This window comes from Halyomorpha halys, unplaced genomic scaffold (genome assembly GCF_000696795.3).
Source record: "Halyomorpha halys isolate HHAL.00 unplaced genomic scaffold, Hhal_1.1 Scaffold1313.1, whole genome shotgun sequence".
NCBI classification, from domain to species: Eukaryota; Metazoa; Arthropoda; class Insecta; order Hemiptera; family Pentatomidae; genus Halyomorpha; species Halyomorpha halys.
Genome location: NW_027108947.1, coordinates 123,082 through 145,505, shown reverse-complemented (window position 1 = coordinate 145,505; position 22,424 = coordinate 123,082). Strand labels below are relative to the sequence as shown.

Sequence of the window (22,424 nt, the reverse complement as noted above, 5' to 3'; positions counted from 1 at the left end):
TCGAAGTTTTCGATTAGGTGTATATTTCATCTGGTATATATATATATATATATATATATATATATATATATATATCCAGCTCTGAACTAAACATATTATAGCTTAATATATATAATATATATTAAGCTATAATATATATTATATATATTATAGCTTAATATATATTATATATATTATAGCTTAATATATATAATATATATTAAGCTATAATATTTTTAGTTCGGAACTTTAAAGAAAATAATTAAATAAGCTTTAGCGATCCAAAACATTTCAAAGTAGCCTTACTAGCGAAATGGTTCCCGCCCCCCCACGAGTTTAAACCCCTGCTCCATAATCTGCCCCTATTAATTCCTTCCGCAATCCCGATCGCTTTTTCCTCAATCGAGAGATATTAGCATTTCAAGAAAGCCCGCAGATTGAGAAGACAGGTACTGGGAAAGAGAACAGTGACGTCAGTGTCCCTGGGAGCCCCTTCTATAAGAGGAACCTGCTCGAATCTAGAGGTCAGTCAGCAACATGTCAGGCGGTTGGAAGGTGTTGTTGTTCCTTGTTGGGCTTTGTTGTTGTGTTGCAGGTCAACAACAAGAGTGCGAGTGCGTCGAGTACTACCTCTGCGACGAAAAGCACGGGACCATAATCACTGATGGCACTAACCTTTTGGACGTGAGGTAAGCATAGATGCGATGCTCTACTTTAGTATACTTCAATAGAATGTTATAAATGTAAAAAAATAACTTTGAAAAATATTAATCCCTATTTTAACCCCAGAATAACGACGGGATTAATGAATTCAGCACAGTATATTCTGACTATTATTTATAATAAAAATAAATAATACCAATAGGGCGTTGAAGAAGTATAAATATAGTATAAATCAAGTGAAAAATATCAGTAGCATTGATTGATGATTTGGATTCAAAATTAATCAAGCAAATTCATGTACATTTAATAAATTACAACAGAAAACTTAAAATAATATCTAGATTAATTAAAATAATTTTTTTAAAAAATAAATAATTTAATTCTTATCCATTTTAGTCTCAACACATTTTATTTTTATAAATTTATAATACAACAAACATTGTTGTGATAAAGTTTTAACAAATAGTGACTGTGATAAATGATTTTAATTTTGGTTTTTAATGTGAATATTGACTAATTAGAAATTGTTGTTTTGACCTGGACAGAATAGCCTGCATGGAGTTAGGAGTTTTTAAATCTTATAATTCCAAAATTGTATTAAGTAGATTGTCCCTGAAGATGGCGAAACGTCGGACTTTTAAGAAAAATAAAATGTGTTAAGACTAAAATGGATAGAAATTAAATTATTTATTTTTGAAAAATTTACCAGTCTCAAGAAAGTTTTAATGTAATAAAATAAAATAATTTTATTTTTATACTAAGATAATTCTATAGATGAAAGATTAGACAATGACCTAAAGCTTATATCAGTCGAAATAGCCAATGAAATAGCAACAACGTATTTATCAAGATTAGTTTATTTAATTTTATATACAACAAATTAAACTTCTCAAATAATCTTATTTAGATATTGTGTACAGGATAATTAGAACTCTGTATGTACAGACCACAGAAAATTAAAAAAAAAAAAAATCTAATATGGTATGTTTAAAACTACTTATTTATTTATTGGTATAAAAATAGTAAATTTAATAACAGCAAAAAATTTATCGGTTGATGATTTATTTTACATAAATGTTCAGACTTATAATTAGATTCAATAATAAAAATAAAATATTATTTTGATATTACAATCATGAGTTTTCTATTAAATGTAAATATATCCACTTTTAGAAAGCTATTGTATAAAAATCATTATCAGATCATCTAATGTAGATGAATTAAATTTATATTGAAAATTGATCTACTTGACAGGTGAAAATTCAAATTTTGTAACAAGATTAACAAGTTTTTGGTGTAGAATTTAAGTTAGGTCAAAAAAAAAAAAAGTCTACAAAAGTGAATTAATTAACTTTTAATAAAAAAAAAAAACTCCTCAAATGTTAATCGTTTCTGTATTCATCTTAAAGAACCTATACTATGTATGGACCTTTTTTGCTTAAGAAGTAACCGTATAATTATAGTTCATTAAAAAAAAAAAAATCAAAGCTATATGATTATAAATGAATAAATTGGTGTTTAATCGAACAATGTGATGCCAAAATAAGAAAATATTCGAGATATTTCATTAACACTCCGAATACTTGAATAATTATAACCAAGAAGCTATTTATTTTCGAAAAACACAAAATTATCAATAATGTCAACAATATTGTCTATAACAAGATGGAAAATAAAACAACGCGAAAATTGAGTATAATTAAATTCAACAAATAGTTGTGATTTGGCAAAAGTTTCCATCTCACCCATTAACATTTATCTGAGGTCAATAACAACAAATCCAATAATAACAAATTAACAGCGTATAATTAACCTAATGTCCTACTCTGAATGTAAATGTATCTTGATTATAGGGATATCTGTTTATATTTTGAATAATAATGGTGATCCTTATTATAACCTTTAACACGGTTATTAATATTTATCAGTAAAGTATTAGTACGCACAGTTTGAACAACAGAGGTATTAAAAATAGTTTTAAATGATATCTATAATAATGTTGTTGTATCATATTACAACAATGTTTAACAGGTAATTTATTTTTTGTTTTATTTAGCCAATGTACCGTTTAATAACCAATAGACAGTTCCATAACCTTTTGATAAAACCTGTTTTTTATTCCAAAAGATTTCAATTTAATTTTAGAAAGGCCTAAAATTTGTCTAATAACAAACTAAAATAGGTTATATTATAGAGATTTAAAGGTTAATTTAGGCTATATTTTAAAGATTTACTAAATTAAAAACGTGTTTTTAGTGTAAAAAAGACAAAATTTGAAAAAAAAAAAAAAAAATGACAGAAATAGCATAATTAACAACTAAGCCTCCACTATTGTTTAGATGATTCCTTATTCATATGTAAGCAATTAGTTAGGTTAATTTATTTTGTAACGCATGAGAAGAGAATGAACGATGTCACATAGTTTAATATACTCCCATCATTGAAAAACATGATTTAGTTTAGTATGGAATAAATTTTGTTATTGTAACGAATAACAGATAATGCAGTTTTTTATAGCATGACCTTTCACATTTGATATACTAACGGAATTAATTTTTTTAAATTATGGTTCTGAGTATTTTAAAATAATTGTTATATTCATGATTGAATGTAAAATGTCAAAATCACTAATGTAAATTCAAATATAAAAAAACCTCAAGTATAGGATTCTCAAGCATTTGAGGAGAAATTTGAAAATTTTCCTTTTCTTTATTCGTCTAGGAGGATAGAGTATAACGGAGGGAGTAAGCTGGCAGAAAAAGTGAAGCCAAAAAGGCAGGCCATATGTGTATTCTATGGGCGTGACGAGAAAAATACGAGCCAATCATTGGCTGCCTTCTGTATAGAGTTTAGACTACACTGTCTTTCGTTATCGTGACCTGTAGCTTTACTTTTGCTTTGGGGGAGAGTATGGTTGTACCACCCCTTTATTAGAAATAGAATAAATTATTATCCATACTGTTTAGTTCAAAATATTAATAAAGCATATCGTAGTATCTTACTACTCTGAAAAAAAAAACATTAAAAAAAAGATAATTCATTCAATCACGAAAGTATTATCGATGTCAGAAAAAACATTGATAGGTATAAAAAAAAGATATTGGTGGAGACGATATTTCTTAGAAATAATGCATTGATGTTTCATTATTTTTCAAAGTATATTCATCGCCACTGAATCATTTTCTTCGTTTATAGAGTACCGCATCAATTATTAATAAAAATATATTTGTACATAACATGTTTCAATCAGGTTTTCGTTCTGGCCATTTCACTCAATCCACCTAATTTAAAATCAGTCAAGACATATCATCACAAAATTATTTTTTTAATCATTAATCCTTTTTGCCATACTAGACTGAAACGACAAGAAACTGCTAGTGGATATCGATTAATACAACACCAACTTGACAAACGCAGTAAACATCTCGTTTACTACAAAAAAACTCTTATATATCATTTTGGACACAGAAAATAAGCTTTGGGACTCCACCAAACCATAGAATCGCTTCCGTTCATCTGATTCTATCACTCCTGATACCATCTTTATTCTGATGGTGTAAAAATTTATCTAAATCTTTCCTTCCGTCCTACCGATCTTACAGAGACATCTCATAAACTGCAGGGTAATATTAATAGAATTTGTTATTTGACCGATAAATGTTCCTTCTGAATGCAGGAACCCTTCCTAATTATCCTTCACCAACGATCCTATTCCACAAAACCTCGGAGATATCTTCGACAGATACCTGGAATAATTGTGTATCCGAGATATCAAAGAAATCCATTATCATCAAACAGTTTCTAAGATTGCGCCAATCCTTAACTCTGAAATCCCGTGATTTACTAGTCTCCTTTCCTATTTTCCACAATTTTAATTACGGTTGTCTGATGTATGGAGAACTCACTTATGGTTTTGAAGGAAAATTAAAGCGTCTTATGATTTTTTTTTTTGATTTTTTTTATTTTATTTTATACCAGATCGGCCTGTTGTGAGATTTGTACATGTGAGGCCCATGGTTGATATAACCGTTATATTATATATATTTATTTAACAGTTGATTATAGGGGGAGGGGGGTATAGTATCGTACAAAAGACACCCCTAACTATATACAATGTTGTTACTAAAAGAAGAAAAATAAAATAAAATAAATAGATAAGAGTAATGCTTCTTAATAAAAGAGGAATGTAAAATTAATTTTAAAAAATAAAGATATTGGTACACTTAAATAAAACAAACAATTGCCCTCTAATAGTAAAAAGAAACAGGTTAATTTGAAAAAGGAACGAGAGAAGAAAATAGAAAAAAAATAAAAAATTATAATTAATAAATAAAAAGTAAAATTGAGGTAGTGTGATCATGAATAAATTTTATATTTATTAACATTTATAACAGAATGTCCTGCAGCAGTCTGGGCTTCAGTCTTCGGGTTGAGGTTGGTTTTCCCAGGTTGTAGGTCACAGCTCCTTTAACTGTCGGCAACTGGAAGTGGAACTTCATGAACCGTTTTTTTGATTCTAAGGGTTGAATTTTTGTTATTAATTCTGACTGAAAATGCTCTACCATTCAGGAGTGAGCTCAGAATATTGTATAGTTATTTTGGAGTGCCTGCTTTCTTTAGTTTATATAGGAGACCTCGATGCCAGACCTTATCGGATGCTTGTTGGAAATCTAAGAATGCTACCAAAGTGGCGTCTTATGAACTGCTTTATAAAATTTCATTTTGCAGTTCCAATGCACCCGTTGTCTCTGGTTATTATACCGAGTCACTATAGATTTATCCTTCTTTTCAAAGGCAATTATTCCCATAGTTCTTTTTCTTATGGGACTCGGTCCCAGAACAAAGATTATGTATAAAAACTAAAGAGTGAGAAACCTGTGAAAGAGGCCAAAACAATCACTACTGGGTAATCCTAGATTGATATCCCTTCGACATGCCACATTTCTAATCAGAAATATATCCTTTACTCCATACTTGTTTCTTAACTTTAATCAAGGTGTCTTGCCTCCAATTCGAATCTCATGAACTACAGCAGACGTAGTACCATTGAATTCGATGTCCTTCAAAGATTTTATGCGAAGTAATCACGCTAATACTATTTCAGTCTTGGAAACTCTTGCATGTAACCCTGCTTATAAAACATTCCTCTGAAATTATTTGTTAAAATTAGTTTCTACTGCACTTGAAACGCATATCTGTCGGGGAATCTTACGAAGTACCCAATTAATTGAATTAAACCACGAATAAGGTCTTATATTTTGGTTTTCTTCTTTAACTGCACGACCATTAATACCTGTGAAAAAGTTATAAAGCTGTCACGACAGTTTAATTTTGCATCCAATGAGTGTTAACAATAATTCCACCAACCCTTCGCAAACCATAAATTTTTTTTTTGTACTTTAAATGAGTCCACACTTGATACGGAAACCCATTTCTGACGGTCCTAAAACTCTTAGTAAGCAGTTCATTAGATTGATAAACAAAGGAATAATTAAATTTTAGATTATTATTTTATTATTATTTTTTTTTGCGCCCGTAACACCTAAAGGCTGAAGAATCCTATCAAAAAAGTTATAGTAAAGCAAATTAGATACCGTAACGTATTAAAAAGCATACCTTTTTATAAGTTTGTGTACCATAAACTTGTAATTCGATCAAGTGTTATGGCCACTAACTGCCTCCTCTGATCACATATAAATTCTAAACCAGCAACTATTAAGAAACATAGGGATTAAGATGAAATAAAATAAAAACATAATAGTTCGAAAAGGCCATCTTCTTTGGAAATAGCCCTCCATTAGAGATAACTGAAGAACCAGTTGCCCGAAGTATTTACCCGGTCAGGGCAATTAACTTAATGATAATAACAGGTATCTGCAAGGTTGGGCCAGTTCCTTCTTCGCTAATGTAGATGATAAGGGAGGCATAGCTCAGCCATGGGAAAATTGAGGAAGAACTCAGCAAAAATATATAGAACAATAATAAGAAAAATAATATTTATTTTTCACAAAAATCATCCCCTTTTTAAAGCGATTAAAACATGAGTATAATTGTTTATGACTTGGGCTTCTCAGTCAATAATAGAAACAAATTTAAAACTTAAATTCATCAAATTTATGAGTCACATGGTAATGTCCAAAAGGGCTGGCAAGTTGGAGAGAAACGAAGATATTGAAAGAAAAGGACCAAAAGAAGTTTGTGTTTTGGTTTAATTACCAACTCTCAAATCAGAAACCAATATACAGTATATTAATAAACTGGTAAAATCATTTTTTTTTTAATCTTTCATATTCATAATTCCAAATTTGTTTTGCTATTTAAAAAAAAAGTTTAATAGGAAATTCTTTGAGGGATTTCAATTACTTTGAATCGATTATTAGCAGCTCGTAAGAGCCAAACCGTTTTATGACGCGTGCCACAATCAAGGGTTCCGCCACACTGAGGCGTGCCACAACCTCTCATCCACCTTCATAATATATTCAAAGGTATTTCTATAGGATAGTAATTTTATTATCTATGTAAACAATACCTAAAACGACTCATTCATTCCAGATGAGAACTAATTAACTTTTTTAAACAACAAATTTAAGAATAAAAAAATGTAAAAATCTATTGGTCGACCGCAACTGACTCCGAACCCCACGTCGCACGCGTGGCCTGTGTTGGGTACAATCAATCAAAAGGTATGAACCTATTAATCACCATGGAAATTGACCTACAGATTGAAACAAATGATTAATGATCGAATTGAATAGCATCTTAGGATTTAATCAGCAATTCTAATGATCTATGCCGAATATTATGTGGCACGAAGCATGTTAAGTTGAAAGAGGGATCTCTTTGACGTTTTGATCCGACTGGGTAGATTCGTAATATTATTTCCATATAATATATATGTGAATTTGCAATTAAATATACAATAATAATTTAAATAATTAATATTATAAATAATAATTTAATCTATTTGTATTTTCTATAATTTTAAATATTAATTTAAGTTTAGCGAGAAATGCTGATGTAAATAACATAAGTCTTTTACTCACTTTATTTAACTATTAAAATAATAAATTGCGTGATACGAGAGTATTTTATTTTGTTAACTGTTAAAATGGTTTACAATGCACCAAATTTTGATTTATTTTTTTATATTATGCAATTTTGATCTGAGATTATAGAAAGTCAGAAAAGGTTAAAATGTATTCTTGCATAGAGAATAACTGAAAGGTAAGGGTACTAATTTATTTTTTAATTAAAAGTGGAACAAGGTTATTGTGTACGTTATAATAATTTCTACTATTTAGTTCAATAAATTAGAAACACGTGGAAATCAATAGCTGGTGTAACCTAAGGGTGTCTCAAGATAGAAAGAAAAATCTATAAGAATAAAAAAAATAAATAAACATTTTTCGTTCAAAACGCTTATAAAAAAGACCGTTTTTATTTTATCAAACTTTGTAATATGTATTCTCTTAATATATAATATATATTCTCTTACAATAAAAATATAGGAAAATAGAAAAATTATATCGGGAAATAAAGTTTTCTTTAATATAGATCTAGACCTAAATAAACCCTAACTATGCGAAAAAAAATTATTTAATTGATTTGAAATTGCTATAATATTTAATGGGTGTTGAAAATTACAATAGAGCAGACAATAAATAATAATAAACAAAAATAACAGCAGACCTAGCAACACAAATTCGGACAGGTTTAATCGAGCGATGTCTTTCATTAACACTGGAGCAATGTTATTACATGTTTACAACTAAAGAAATAATAATACCCTAATACTTAATAAACATCTATAAATTAACCGCATAAGGTTTTATTATTTAAAATTATAATAGGGTAACAAATTCTTCAGCAAAGAATTACTAACTTTATTATTGCTTCTAAATACTTTAATTAGTTTTTGAAATATAATTCAAATATATATATATATTACTTCTGGGTTTAAAAAAAAATCCATATAAAAGTTAATGAAATACGTTTACTGGATGAAATTTGTTCTCAATCGACTTTTAAAAGATATCTTCTTATCAATAAACACGAGTGAAAATATGATAATATAACCTTGAAGATAAAAGGTCCATTGTCAATATTATTCCATGGCCCGATTATGGTTTCGGTTCCTCATACATCGGTAGATAAACCCTAAGATTATTTTTTAGACAATAAACTAAAAAAAAGATATGTTTATTAAAAAAGTATTGAGGTTTTAAAGTACACGGCCAACCAAAATATATATTAAAAAAAAGGTATATAGCTAATAAAATTTACTCTATACAAAACTTCACCAAACAAATAAAAAATGGTCGATCGACCTAAGGTGTTTGCAATAAGTAATAGCAATTGATAAAAGCTACTTCAAGCGTGTTTATCAATTAGATAGGTGATGACAATGTACATTTCTCTTCTCCAAGTTAGTGAAGCCCGTCAGCCTACTGGAGGCAAGGCACATCGACCAGGTGTGAGAGTGAAGAACCTACCAAGTGTACCATAATCGGGAATCGTGTTGTTTTCGAGGTGTCAAAATATTCACCTACAGGTTTGGTCCATGGAAATTCTTCTTCGGATAAAGAAATATAGATTCACGTGCAACTGCTTGAATCCAAGTGAGTACAAAACACTGCCGATTAATCTCAAATAGTCCAAGAACAAGTACCAAAAACGCGAAAATTTATATTTTCCTCTTTTTCGTACCTTTACTAACCCTCAAATTTTATATAGTAACCGAAACAATTCTATACACTCCACCAAGCTAATGAAGAGAAAAATATTGGTCGCCAACACATAATTCTAATTAATTAATAATGCAAATATTTTTATATTGGTGCTTTGCTTGAATAGTGGCACATCTGACAAAAGAAAAAGTTATGATTTCATTTAGAACTTTAATTACTGAGAACGAATAAAAGAGAAACACAGAATAAATTAAATAATAAATAAACCCGGGAAAGAACCTCAATAAGAGCTTGGAAGTTGGGAAGGTCGGACTGGACACGAACGATGAATGATGATTCAACTGTTTAAATTTTTTTTTTCTATTGAAAGATCTATGGTAATATAAATGGAAAAATTGCACTTAAATAAAGTTAGAAGCAACGACAAAAAGATTAATTAAAATGTGGCTTGGGAAATGCACTGAACATCGAGTTGTCGCTATTTAGGAGAATTAACCATTAATAAAAAAAAAGTTAAAATAGGACGTATTATTTCATTATAGCTAATATTTTAAAAGTGATATAGTCGCTTCCGGGGGTCTTAGCGGGCCGGGTCCGGCAGGGAAGGATTGCCTTTTTTTGTGTTATGACCTCTTCTTGTGAGATCATATAATACACTATGTAATATTTGGCACGTTTGTGGCAATGTTTATCTTCGTAGAATTAATAGTTTTTATGATACTTGTAAATTAATATGGATTTTTCTCAGTTTGTCTGAACGAATAGAATTCAATTTATTATAGAAAATATCATGAAAACGACAACTCCTGCGAAGATAAATGTTGTATAACAGCGTATAGAACATTAAACTAACATTACTTTGAGTGCCAGTCAACGACAGTTTAACTAATTAAAAATTATTATAGCTAAAAAAATCCATTTTATTAATAAACTCTTGCTCAAACTTTATTAGGATAGTCTCTATTAAGTAGAAGATATCTAGGCTTAGTACAGGAGATAAAACGAAAAAATGAGTGTAATTGGAACTGATCGCACAAAATTTGCATTTTTTTTTTTTTTTAGTTGTTAATATCTTTTTGACACATTGTAAGTCTAGAAAATTAATGCTGGAAAAATTCGTTTTTTTTTTTTTTTGGTGCAATCTTGAATTAATACTTAAAACGTCATAATGTCTTGCTGTGTCAATTTATACTAAATTTTCTTGCAGAAAAAGATTGTGTTATTGGTTTTAAAAAGTACAAAATAAATAACAAAATGGTCTCCGAAAAAAACAATTCTCACTTAATGCTTAATATCTTCATTGCTATCTACCACACGATACAAATAATAAAATTTTTATTAAAGTAGCATGAATTTGAGCCCTCAATGATTAAATATACTGCGAAATGTAACAAACGAAGACAATGATTATAGACTACTTCATGGTGCATTTCATTAGTTTCAGGTTGATTACCAATAGTCTCTGAGAACTGAAAGCCACAATCAATCGAAAAAATGTTGATTCTCTCTTTTTTTGAAATAAATATTTGAGTTTTGAAAAACTGCACCTGAGGAACTATTAGAGGTAAAAAAAATCTGTACTATCTTCTCCTCTTATATATCTACTGTCAACTACCTTCACCTCATTATAAAATCTTAGAAAATGATTTGTACACTCAATAGTAGGAATTTATTTTACGTTTAATAGTTCCTCGGGTACAGGTTTTCAAAACTCAAATATTTATTTCAAAAAAGAGAGTATCAACATTTTTTCGATTGGTTATGGCTTTCAGTTCTCAGAGACTATTGGTAATCAACCTGAAACTAGTGAAATGCACCATGAAGTAGTCTATAATCATTGTCTTCGTTTGTTACATTTCGCAGGATATTTAATCATTGAACTTATATATTATATTAGGATATTTAGCCATTGAGGACTCGCTATATTCTCCTCTTCTAAGATTTTATGTTTAGTAACAAAATTTATTTGGTTAAATTTTATATGTATATTTCCTTTTCCAGGCAATGGATTAATAATTAAATTTACTTTGGTAGAGCTCTTTCGATCATTTGAATTTCTATGGATATAGTAAATGTGAGTATCGCTAATGAAAACTACTACGTTTTTAATCTTCGGGAGTGGAGGGGAGCGGAGAGGGAGGAAAATAAATAGAAAAAAAATAATTTAAAAACCGGGAGCAGCTGAAGGTCAATAGGATATGATTCAACCGAAACCTCGTAACCACTATCGGCATTTAATAACTGCTTAAGCCTTGTACAAATGTGTGGTAAACAAAGGAAGCAACAAATGCCTGCCTCCACATGCTTGTATGTTCTTTTGACATTCGATTTTCATTATAAAAAGGTATATAATAAAAAAGTCTAAGTGAAAATAAACGTATATATCAACAAAGTTGTTGATGATCAAATTTGATAAAAATATAACCTATAATAGCAACTTTCATTTTAGAATTTTTATCAGAAATTATTTGATTTAATTATCTAAACATACAATGTCTTATCAAGCATATATTTAGGTTATCTTAAATTTTAAAAAATGCTAAAGTAATTAAAAAGATTTGAAACAATGTATTTACACCAAATCGATAGAATTTCAAAATATACCATCTTAAAATATAGTTAATAATTGAATCTTTTAAAAACATAATAATTGAAAAAAATTAAAACATTAGAACTCTAAAACAATGCTAACTGAATACAAACGTGTGGATGAAGCACAGTGCGCTGATTTGTGCGCTAACACCAACTCTCAACGCTTGTGCGTGGTTGCCATTGTTTGGTTACGTGTAGAGGTACCTTCAGCCTTTTTTAGCTTAGATGGTTGTATACTGAGTATTTATGAGAAAAGATCAAAAACAATGAATGTCGGGATGTTTAGCGGGACAGTAAGGACGGTTTAATTTCTAAATTAAATGGAAGTATCAAGATCTAAGAAGGTGAAGGAATATATTTTTATGAGAGGAGTTTTAATGTAAAGAAGACTTCGCATAGTTACATTAACTTCGTTAAATAAAATTTTAGCAAAACCAGAGTTTTGATGCCGACAACAGTCCTTGTCTGCAAACCTATCTCCAGAGAATCCTAAATACTCAATATCGGACCGCAATCCTCCCACCTACGTTTTGGTAGAACAACAGGACGCTTCCCTGACGGATCAGTGCCGATTCTTTTATTGTTTCGTTTATTACCTCAAACCGAATTCAAGTCCAATTCGCTACATCACTGAAACTATATATACCTTGTGCAGGTCACACGATTCAGCCCTATAAATTCTCCGGTCGATTAACACTTCTTCGCTCCGAAAATTCGCATTAACACTTTAAGGTTGAAAAATTAAATACAAATAATAATTTTGTTCAATAGTTTTTAATATAGAGTTTAATATCTGTTTTCGAAGCGAAAATTTCAATATAAAACATAAATAATCAACTACCTTAACAATATACGATTTCCTGTAGATCGATGCAAATGAAAAATAAAATAAAAATTATTATGCAAATGATAAATAAAATAAAAATTATTATGCAAATGATAAATAAAATAAAAATTATTATGCAAATGAGCAGTTCTTATCTCTTTGAAAATGATTTAAATGAAAAACATTTGCTTTTACCATATTTACTATTATGCACAAGCATAATCCATCTGAATACTATTTTGAATAATTGAGCATTATATCTAATAAATTTAAAAGTTAATTCATCTCTAAATCAAAATTTGAAACATAAGTGAGTTTTCAACCAAGAATTAGTATATCTGCTTTTCAAAAGTTTTCTGACAAATTGAAATTCTACACCAAAAACTTCAGTTCATTTCGAAATTTGAATTTTCCCCGTCAAATAGGTGTTGCAAATTACCATTTTCAATAAAAATTTATGAGATGCTCCCATAATAATTTTTAAACTATAGCTTTTAAAAAATGGATATATTGATTTTTGATAAAACTTCTCAAACATTACTGAGTTTATTTTAAAAACTTGATTTTTCTCCGACTCGATAGTTCTTACAAATTTAAATTTTCAATTAAATTTGGCTTATGTCAGATATGTCCCAATAATAATTATCCAAAAGTGGATAAGTAGAATAAAATAAATAGGTTTTTAATCGAAGTTTTATTTGACTAATTCATATTCCTGCAATCACTCCACAGACATTTTAACATACTTTTCCACTGTTAGTTCCTTTGAAACACACAGTAAGTTTGGTTTGATAAGCTGCCTGATGCAAGTAGACTTCTATTCACCTTCTAGAAAAACTAAATCAGTTTTTTAAGTTCTTCGTAGTCGATCTTCGGATGAATTAACCTGATCCTAGCCATTTTGTGGGGAACATTCCGTAATAAAGTGTATATAAGTTAATATGCAAAAAACTTTAATTTTCTTTTTTTTACCGAAAAAAACATATATTTATTTAGTGCGAGGTTTCCTGTGTTATCAGCTTCTTCTTAGATAAAGATAAATATTGCCTTGAACTATAAATATTAAAGGCAGAAATTGAGGAAAATATCGTAGAATGTTCAATCATATTCGTTTGTTGTTTCCGCCCGACACTATGGCCTGTTCTGTATGATAACAGACCAGATAAAATTAGATGCGCAGGGTTTTCCTAATAAATTTTCCAAAATTCATAAAATCACCTCTTTAATATAATCATCAACTAAAAATGTGTCTTCTTCTCTATTCTTTTAAAAATTAATCATCATTAAAAAGATTAATGGGATAATAAAATAAATAAAAATTCTGACCATTTCTTCTTTTTCACTAATAAAAGTAGGGGGAAAAAATTCATTGAATGATTCTATTATTCAAAAAAACTTTTCCTATATAAGTGACCTAGATACAGGAGTACAAAATCTCTAATCAATGGCCATTTTTAAACAAAATGGTGGATGTTAATGTCTGGTTCTGGGATCGTCGGGAACTGTGACTAAAGTGGGATTTCTAAAAAAACAAATGAGGACGGCAGAATTTGGAAAATTCAAGAACGGTGGACGGACACATATAATGAATTTTGAGATGGAAAATATATACATATATATATATAAGATATTATTTTATACACATATTTTTTTCCGGTCTTGAGGATCAGACAATAATTCAACTTTATAATTCAGGCGACGTTTCGCAACTTTATTGTTTGCGTAGTCGTGCCAATTGTCTATTACAGTGTGTTCTACATTGAGATCCAACTAACCTCAGTGTTGTGCCCGAATTGAAGTTAGTAGAAAACACTGTTACAGACTATTGGCATGACTATGCAAACAATAAAGTTGCGAAACGTCGCCTGAATAAAGTTTTATTATTGACTGATCCTCAAGACCCACAAAAATATATACACCTACAACAGTCAAGAAAATATATCTATATATATCGATTATAGAAATTGATTACAAAGGGCTATCCACTACACGCCTCCGATAACAATCTCTAAACACTCTTTTTACAATAGATATTAAATATATAAATTAGTAGTTCAAAGACTAAACAATTACCGTTTTTTCAAATTGTTGTTACCACAACAGAAACCTTCCATGCTCCTTTCATGTTCGTATTAAACCTATTCATTATGTTAGTATTCAGTAATAAATTTCTAGTCTTCATCAAAATAAATCAAGCCTCATTTAAAATAATTGAAAAGATACATTAGAATAGTTAGGTTCCTAGATTTCGTCAAAATTCAACTGATCTTTTTTGACCCAACTCTTCATAAATGTTTCATATATGTATATATTTTCGATCCCACAAAAACAGAAATAAACATGAATTAATAAAAGAATGTATTACATGGTGAGGAACATAATTCAATGGGAGTACTATCTTTTTCTAGTGGGTCCTGGAAGGTCCAAATGGGATACATATCTGTTGGTTGAGATGGTTGTTCTGTGGGAACCCTAATTTAATAGCTGGAGGTGAGGGGCCTCTGCAAGATAGGACAAACGTTTCATATCTTCAATATATAAATGTTAAATACTCATATACTTTGTTTATATTTTCATATTAAATAAAAGTTTATGATGTATATATTTGTGTCAGTCTTTGATCATTTCTTTTATGTAGGACAAGGCCATGTCCAGGCGTTCAGGTGTGTTGCTTGCTTCCTCCCGAAGGCGGTAGTACCAGTACCAGCAGGCCAGATGAACCGAATCCCACCCCTCCGAACCCCGAGCCAATTCCTACTGATGAGACTCCAGGACCCAACCCAGGTGGCCTACAGATACCCAATATCACCCCAGGAACCGGATGTGGGCGAAGGAGATTCCCTGCAAACATAGACACTGGCCTCAAAGTCACTGGAGGAGATAGCAATACTCCTCGTAAGTAGTTTACCAAAGCTTCATTATTTGCATGAAATGTTGTGTCATAAATTTGAAAAGGTGTGTATTGTTTGTATAAGCTGGAGAGGTATGGTGTTTATAATCATTTGGAACCTACAGATCTTGTATTACATAGGAAAATTTAAGAACTACATTGCACAACAAATCTATTCTAATTGGTTTACAAACAGTTTTATCCTATAGCCAAAGAACTACATAAATAAAATACATACATAAATTCATCTGGAGGAATGTAAATTTTTTTTTTAAGATATTATGTAAATTTAATAAAAACCTTTCCTCTCCATATTTATTTATTCAACTGTAATATCAAAGTTATGGTTTTATTTCAATCCCATAAATAAATAAATACATGGCTTCCGTGTTAAGAAAACAAGATGACCTTGGATTTTCCAAACATGGCATGATGAGAATATCAGAATAGAAGAAACTTCAGCCAGAGGCGAAATAAAAAACAAAAATTACATTGAACAATTCTGAAGGACCTCTTTCACATTTGACCTTTGATGTTTAGATTTGTTGATCAATTATGTAATAAATAAATTTTCTGATATTAGATATTCAGTAACTATGATTTAAATGTGAGCAAATATTCTTAAAACATTTTAAAAGAATATTAATGTAGAAAAATGGCCCTCACTTATTGAGATATTATTTATTTTTAATAAATACTTAACAAGATATTTATTTTTTTAAATATCTTCTTAAGACTTCTTCTATTCAAGGATAACAGATGATTATAACACTTACCAGTCATAGGAAATGTATAAAGAGATTTGAAGGATTAAAAAGGTCCTGTTAATAACAACTAGCTATCAATGCGAGACAAAATTTCCATCTTATACTTTATTCCTTATACAAGTGACTTTACTGTTTTTAGAAACCACTTTTTATGGTGAAGCACCTTGGATGGTTGTTATTTTACAGAAAAAAGAAGCTTTAACATTCAAGTGTGGTGGTACTTTGATTTTGCCAAATGTTGTTTTGACTGCAGCCCATTGTGTGAAGTGAGTATCCAATGTACAAATATCTCAAAATATCATGCCTGAGGCAAATATTATAATTTAATGGCTTTTGTAAGATTCCCTATCAAAATCCTGTAGTTTCTTAAGTCCAAGTGTTCAAGTCAACATGTAGTTAGGCTTGACACTTGCACAGTTTTTACGAAATTTGTAAATAAGGAAAAATATCTAAACTCTCTTGATTTATCTGGAATGCACTCATCATATTCCAAAAACCTGAGAAAAATAAATAGTATTTAAAATCTAACATGTTTATCTGGCTTTCTACATAACTGTAAATATTTCTCTATTTCGATCTAGGTGAATTTTACTTAAAAGTTCCTTTACTTGAATAGATTTAGCTCTGATATTTATATATTCCAACATATTGATATATATAAATTTCTTGAAATTAAAACATTAATAATGAATAAATTTTATAAAACTAATAGGTAAAGTAATATAATTATATTTAATAACATAATATTCTGGTACACTATTTAAAAATTTAACTTGATACCTAATTTTTATTAAACAGGAATGTCCCAGTTGAAGAACTTTCAGTGAGAGCAGGAGAATATGATAACAGAATCACAAATAAACCGATCCCAACTCAAACACAAGCAGTTCGAAAAGTGGTATCCCATCCAGACTTCAATTCCGGTAATCTTCACAATGATATTGCACTTGTATTTCTCGAACAACCTGTGGAGCTCAATGCAGTAGTTGATGTTATTTGTGGTCCAGAGAAAAACCAAACTGTCATTGGCTCTGACTGTCAAGTAACAGGATGGGGACGCAGTGCCAAAAGTAATCAAAGTTTACTTTTTTTTTTTCAAATTAATTTTTAAATAGTTTATGTCTTTTAACTAATGAGTAAAAAATATACAGTGCAATCTTGGTAATCCTAGTTTGAGTCTTATCCAAAAGAATATTTAAATTTTCTCAGTTTAAGCAAAAAATAACGTAGAGAACAAAAATAAGAAAAAAATCATTTATTCTACATAATTTATTTTTCATACTAGTGGGTACACTTAAAAATGTACAATTGGTTATTTTAAATTGAAAAAATAATTTTTTAAACTTTTTTTTACACCATTTTACTCTGTTTTTAATATGAATGCATAACCTGATATTATAGCATGATTTATTATCATCTAAATGTATGTTTTTTCAAATAACTTTCAATTAAAACGAATTGGAATATTAAAAAAAAATTATCAAATGGTCTGAGAAATAATAAAGATTTTCAGATTATCTTCAGTTTAATGTTCTATGTGATAAACTTTGTATAATTAATAAACAATAACTATAATCTGTGGCAACTACCACAGAAATTAGTGTATAAATTAATCAATTTCATGTCTGATAAATATATCATATATATTTAAATTATATCCCTTTTTAACCAACTATATATTATAAAATACCATGAATAAATTAACTGGTTAAAAATTAGAACAAACAATGCAGAGATGAAAAAACTGTGATAATTTTTTTTTCTACTGATTATCAATAACAATTCTTATTCAGACAGTTTGAAGATAATTTTAAATCTATGCATTTTTACTCAGACAAATTAAAAATTATTTTAATCGTATGTCGAAACCAATACAAGACTTTTTATTTTTTATACAGATGGTTCTTACCAAGCTGTTCTTAGCAAAGTAAACCTTCCTCTTAAAAGTCGAGAATCCTGCTTAGAAAAACTGAGAACTTCTAGGTTAGGAACCAGATTCATACTCCATGAAGGATTCATATGCGCTGGGGGTGAGGATAAAAGAGACACCTGTAAGGTATGTAGCCATATTCAAAAGACAAAAAATAATACATATAATAGCTATCAAATTAATTTGTACATCTACTCCTTCTTTACTGGCAGTACTTAAGTACATCTGACTTTCTTTTATTACATTAATTCAAGTCTTAATTTTGTTCTATCATATACATAATTTATAAGACATATTTGTATATTTCTCTAATTCGAAATCTACAAGTGTGTGAAACTAAACATTTTATAATTTTTGTATTACTTGAGTTTATTAAATAAAAAATCCCTATTTTTTCTGAACATAGTATAAAAACCTTTAATGTGGCTAAAATATTAAAAAATCTTATTAAGTAATTTTAAATGTCTACTCAGTAAACTCAAAAGGAAATAAGAACTATAATATATTCAAAGTTGACATTCTTTTCAATTTGTATTGTTCTAAAAATATTCTTCTATTTCTCATTTTTTTTTCTCTATTACTTATCCATCATTTTGATATGGAATACAATAAAATACTGAAATGAACAAATATTAATTCATTTTACAATTTATCAATATCATAAAGTATTAATTGGTCTTCATAACATTGCAGTAGGATTGAATGTTCTAAATATTACTATGGGGTATAAAAAATAACTTTTAACCTCTTGAAATAAACTTGAAATGTTTAAATTACACACTATACTTTAAATTGTTTTATTTTATATGCCAAAAAAGAATATTTAATTTTTGCAACATATTTCTTGTTATTTTACATTTATTTCATTTATAACATGGAAGGCTTCTGACTAAAAAAGTCCAATATCATAATATCAACAATAGGAAAAGTAATAAATCCAGAATGGTGATTTTGAGAAAATCTTTCAAAATTTTATAATTTGGTGATTTTTTTTTAATCTGACTGGGTTATCTAATTTCTGGATTAAATGATGAGATATGAAAAAATGGCATAAACAACTCTGAGATACTTTTATATCTTATTTATTTTTAAAACTTACTCCTTGAAGGGTATAAGATTTTTATTCCATAGTTTATATTTTTATATTCATGGTGTGAAAATGGAAGTCAGTAGTATATTTTTTATTATATAACATAACTTTTATGTTGAAAAATGGTGGATATGAATGCTTACTTAAGATCTTTTTCATGCTTCTAATACTAATGAATATATATCACTTTGCAGGGTGATGGTGGTGGACCACTGTACTGTCCATCTAAAGCTGATCCGAACAAGATGGTCCAAATAGGAATAGTTGCGTGGGGCATTGGATGTGGGGAAGGATTTCCAACTGTTTTCGCATCAGTAGAACATTACCTTCCATGGGTGCAAAAACAATTATCATAAGATGAACAGAAAGTTATTTTAATATTGATGCAAAACATGGAAAGCTGAACCTAGTTATGATTAAAATGAAAAGTTAGACTTGTAAAAATCTTTAAACTAACTCTTAAAAACATTGAGTGACCTGTGTGTAAAAATGCTCATTCCTCTGAAGTACTAAGTTATTTAAATTAGTACGTACTATTTTTAAAAATAGTGAAATTTGTGACATAAATTGGATCAGTGGTTATTTTTAAGTTAAACAAATGAATCTTATTAAGTAAACATGTGCTACTAAGTTTCTTAATCTTAACTATTGACTATGTATAAGTGCAAAATTAAAAGTGATTGATTTCCTCTTAAAGAGTAGACATTATAATTAAAAATTTGAAGAATAATAGTTGACTGTATGTAATAGATTGCAGAAATATAGTCTGAGTGGCGGTCAATAAAGGTACAAAATAGTAAAATATAAAGTTGGAAAAAAAAACTATTTCACTTTTTTTGTTTACTACGTTAATATTTTGTACTTCTATTGATCATCACAACGACTATATTTCAACAATAATTAAAAATATTTGGCTTTCATAACATTATATCTTATAATCTAGTCATATTCGGTAATTGCAAGTTATTGTGAAATTCTAAGATTGTAGAAGTCATTAAGAAAATATATCCAAGTTAAACATACAATTTTATTTTAAGCAATGTTTTTTATGGTATAATTTAACTTATTAAAATATATTAAAGCTACAAAGTGGATTTTTATTTATAAACCCTTACCTTAACTCTATTAGGATCTGTATTAAACTTAAAAATCAGTATTAAACTAGGGATATCAAAATTTATTTTAAATTGAAGTCATATTTGCAAAAGAAACCAATACAAATTTTTTCTACAATGAAAGATATAGTTCCATTGTAAAACCCAATCCTGGAAAACTGGTAAGATAAGGGAGAGAAGGAGGGATAATCTCTAAAAAATGTGGATACAAAATTTGTTATTTTCTGCAACAAAACATATTTTTTAGAATAGAATGTAATAAATGAACTTTTATGATACACATTCATCTAGTTTAGCTCAGAAAAAATCTGATTATGTAAGGTTTATTTAATAAAAGACATAAGCAATCTGTCTGTATACTTACGTTCAGAACAGTAGGGAAACAATTGGAAAAATACAATTCAACCCACCAATTTATTAACCAAGTGCACAGGGCCTGTCTTACATAGGGGCCAACATTTGCCCAGAACAACAGTTTTTGAGAAGCGGAATAGCTTTTGGTGTAAAAAAAAAAATAAGTCAAACAAATTTTATGATGTGATTTATTAAAAAATGCAAGTCAAAACTTAATTTTAAATCACAACAAAAATACATATGCTACTTCCCCTGCTGATTCCTCATAACGATGTCACTGCCATTGATTTCTCTATAACTACGGTTTTAAAGACCAACCTTTTCTTACCTACGGAAAACTATTGGTAGAGGTAGAGAAATGGCAAAACCCTTTAGATTGAAGTAGAAAAATCCCTACATTATCATTTGATTTAAATAGAGTGTCAAACGCCGTAGCTAAGAAAGACTAACTCCAAGAACTCTGGTTCGAATCCGACTGTAGCAGATAATTATTTATTCTGTTACTGTAGCCGTGTGTCAACTCTGTGGATACGTTAACCCTCCTGTCACCCAGGCTCTACAAGTCGGTATCCTTAATTGACTGTGACCTAAACTTAAACAAATCAGCTCCTTGTATAACCGTTGTTCGAAAAATAAATAAGCTAAGAAAGGCTAGAATAACTACACCGTGACCTTAAATCTGTGTAAAATTTTAAGAAAATGTGAGATAGTAATGTTAAAAATTGTGTTGAGTTGACATTGAATTACCTATCCCTTTAATCCCCCCATTTTAAAGTTGGAAATTAAGCTTCTTTAATGGCATCTTCTGGCAAAGATAATTTTACTCGCTCTTGTATGCTTTCCATAGCTGAACTATTATACACTATATATGATCCACCAATTGTCAGGCTATATTAAATTGCTTTAAATATTTGAGTATGCTTCAGAAGAGAAATTGACTATCTTGATTCGTTCTTAACTTTATCATAGTAATAGTAAATCCGCAACAGAGTTAAATAAATAAAAAATGTATCCCTATTTTATCACCATTCCTTTTTTTATGTCACTCAACTTAATTTTAATCAATAAATTATATTTAGGAATGCATCGAAAAGAGCCCAAACATTAATCTTCCCCACAGGATAAGGCTTAAATTGGCCTAAATCCAATAAAGGTCAACACCCTCAATATTACAACAGAATTTTGTATTTATAAATAAATATCACCATCTCATAACATAATCTAAATCATTGTATTAACTGAAAAAAATAACTAATATTTTTTACTCAACTTTGTTTATTTATTGACATTTACAAGTGTGTATAAAATACAAGTAAATTTGAAGTAAGATCATAATGGTGTGACACACGCATAGAGATAAACTAAAATTGGTAGCACTCTAAAAACATTTTTACAATAAAAGGTCTCGAGGCCATCTTCTTTTCAGGCGTCCCAGAGGATTGTCAGGAATGAAAGAGGAAGTAAGATTAGAAACTAATGGGTTTGAGTGGTTATGGAGTTTATAATGGAAGGATCAATATCTGGTTCGGGC

At 29.2% G+C, this 22,424-nt stretch overlaps 1 protein-coding gene across 1 annotated transcript; it reads left to right on the top strand.

Annotated features, from left to right (window-relative positions):
* Nucleotides 1-415: 415 nt before the first annotated feature.
* On the top strand, nucleotides 416-20,513 carry LOC106689268 (phenoloxidase-activating factor 2; the record flags this gene model as incomplete). Its single annotated transcript, XM_014434163.3, is given in 6 exon segments — nucleotides 416-668; nucleotides 15,386-15,642; nucleotides 16,544-16,670; nucleotides 17,203-17,474; nucleotides 18,303-18,460; nucleotides 19,619-20,513. Coding segments are annotated over 6 exon segments (1,128 nt in total). The 3' UTR covers nucleotides 19,781-20,513.
* Between the last annotated feature and the right edge of the window lie 1,911 nt (nucleotides 20,514-22,424).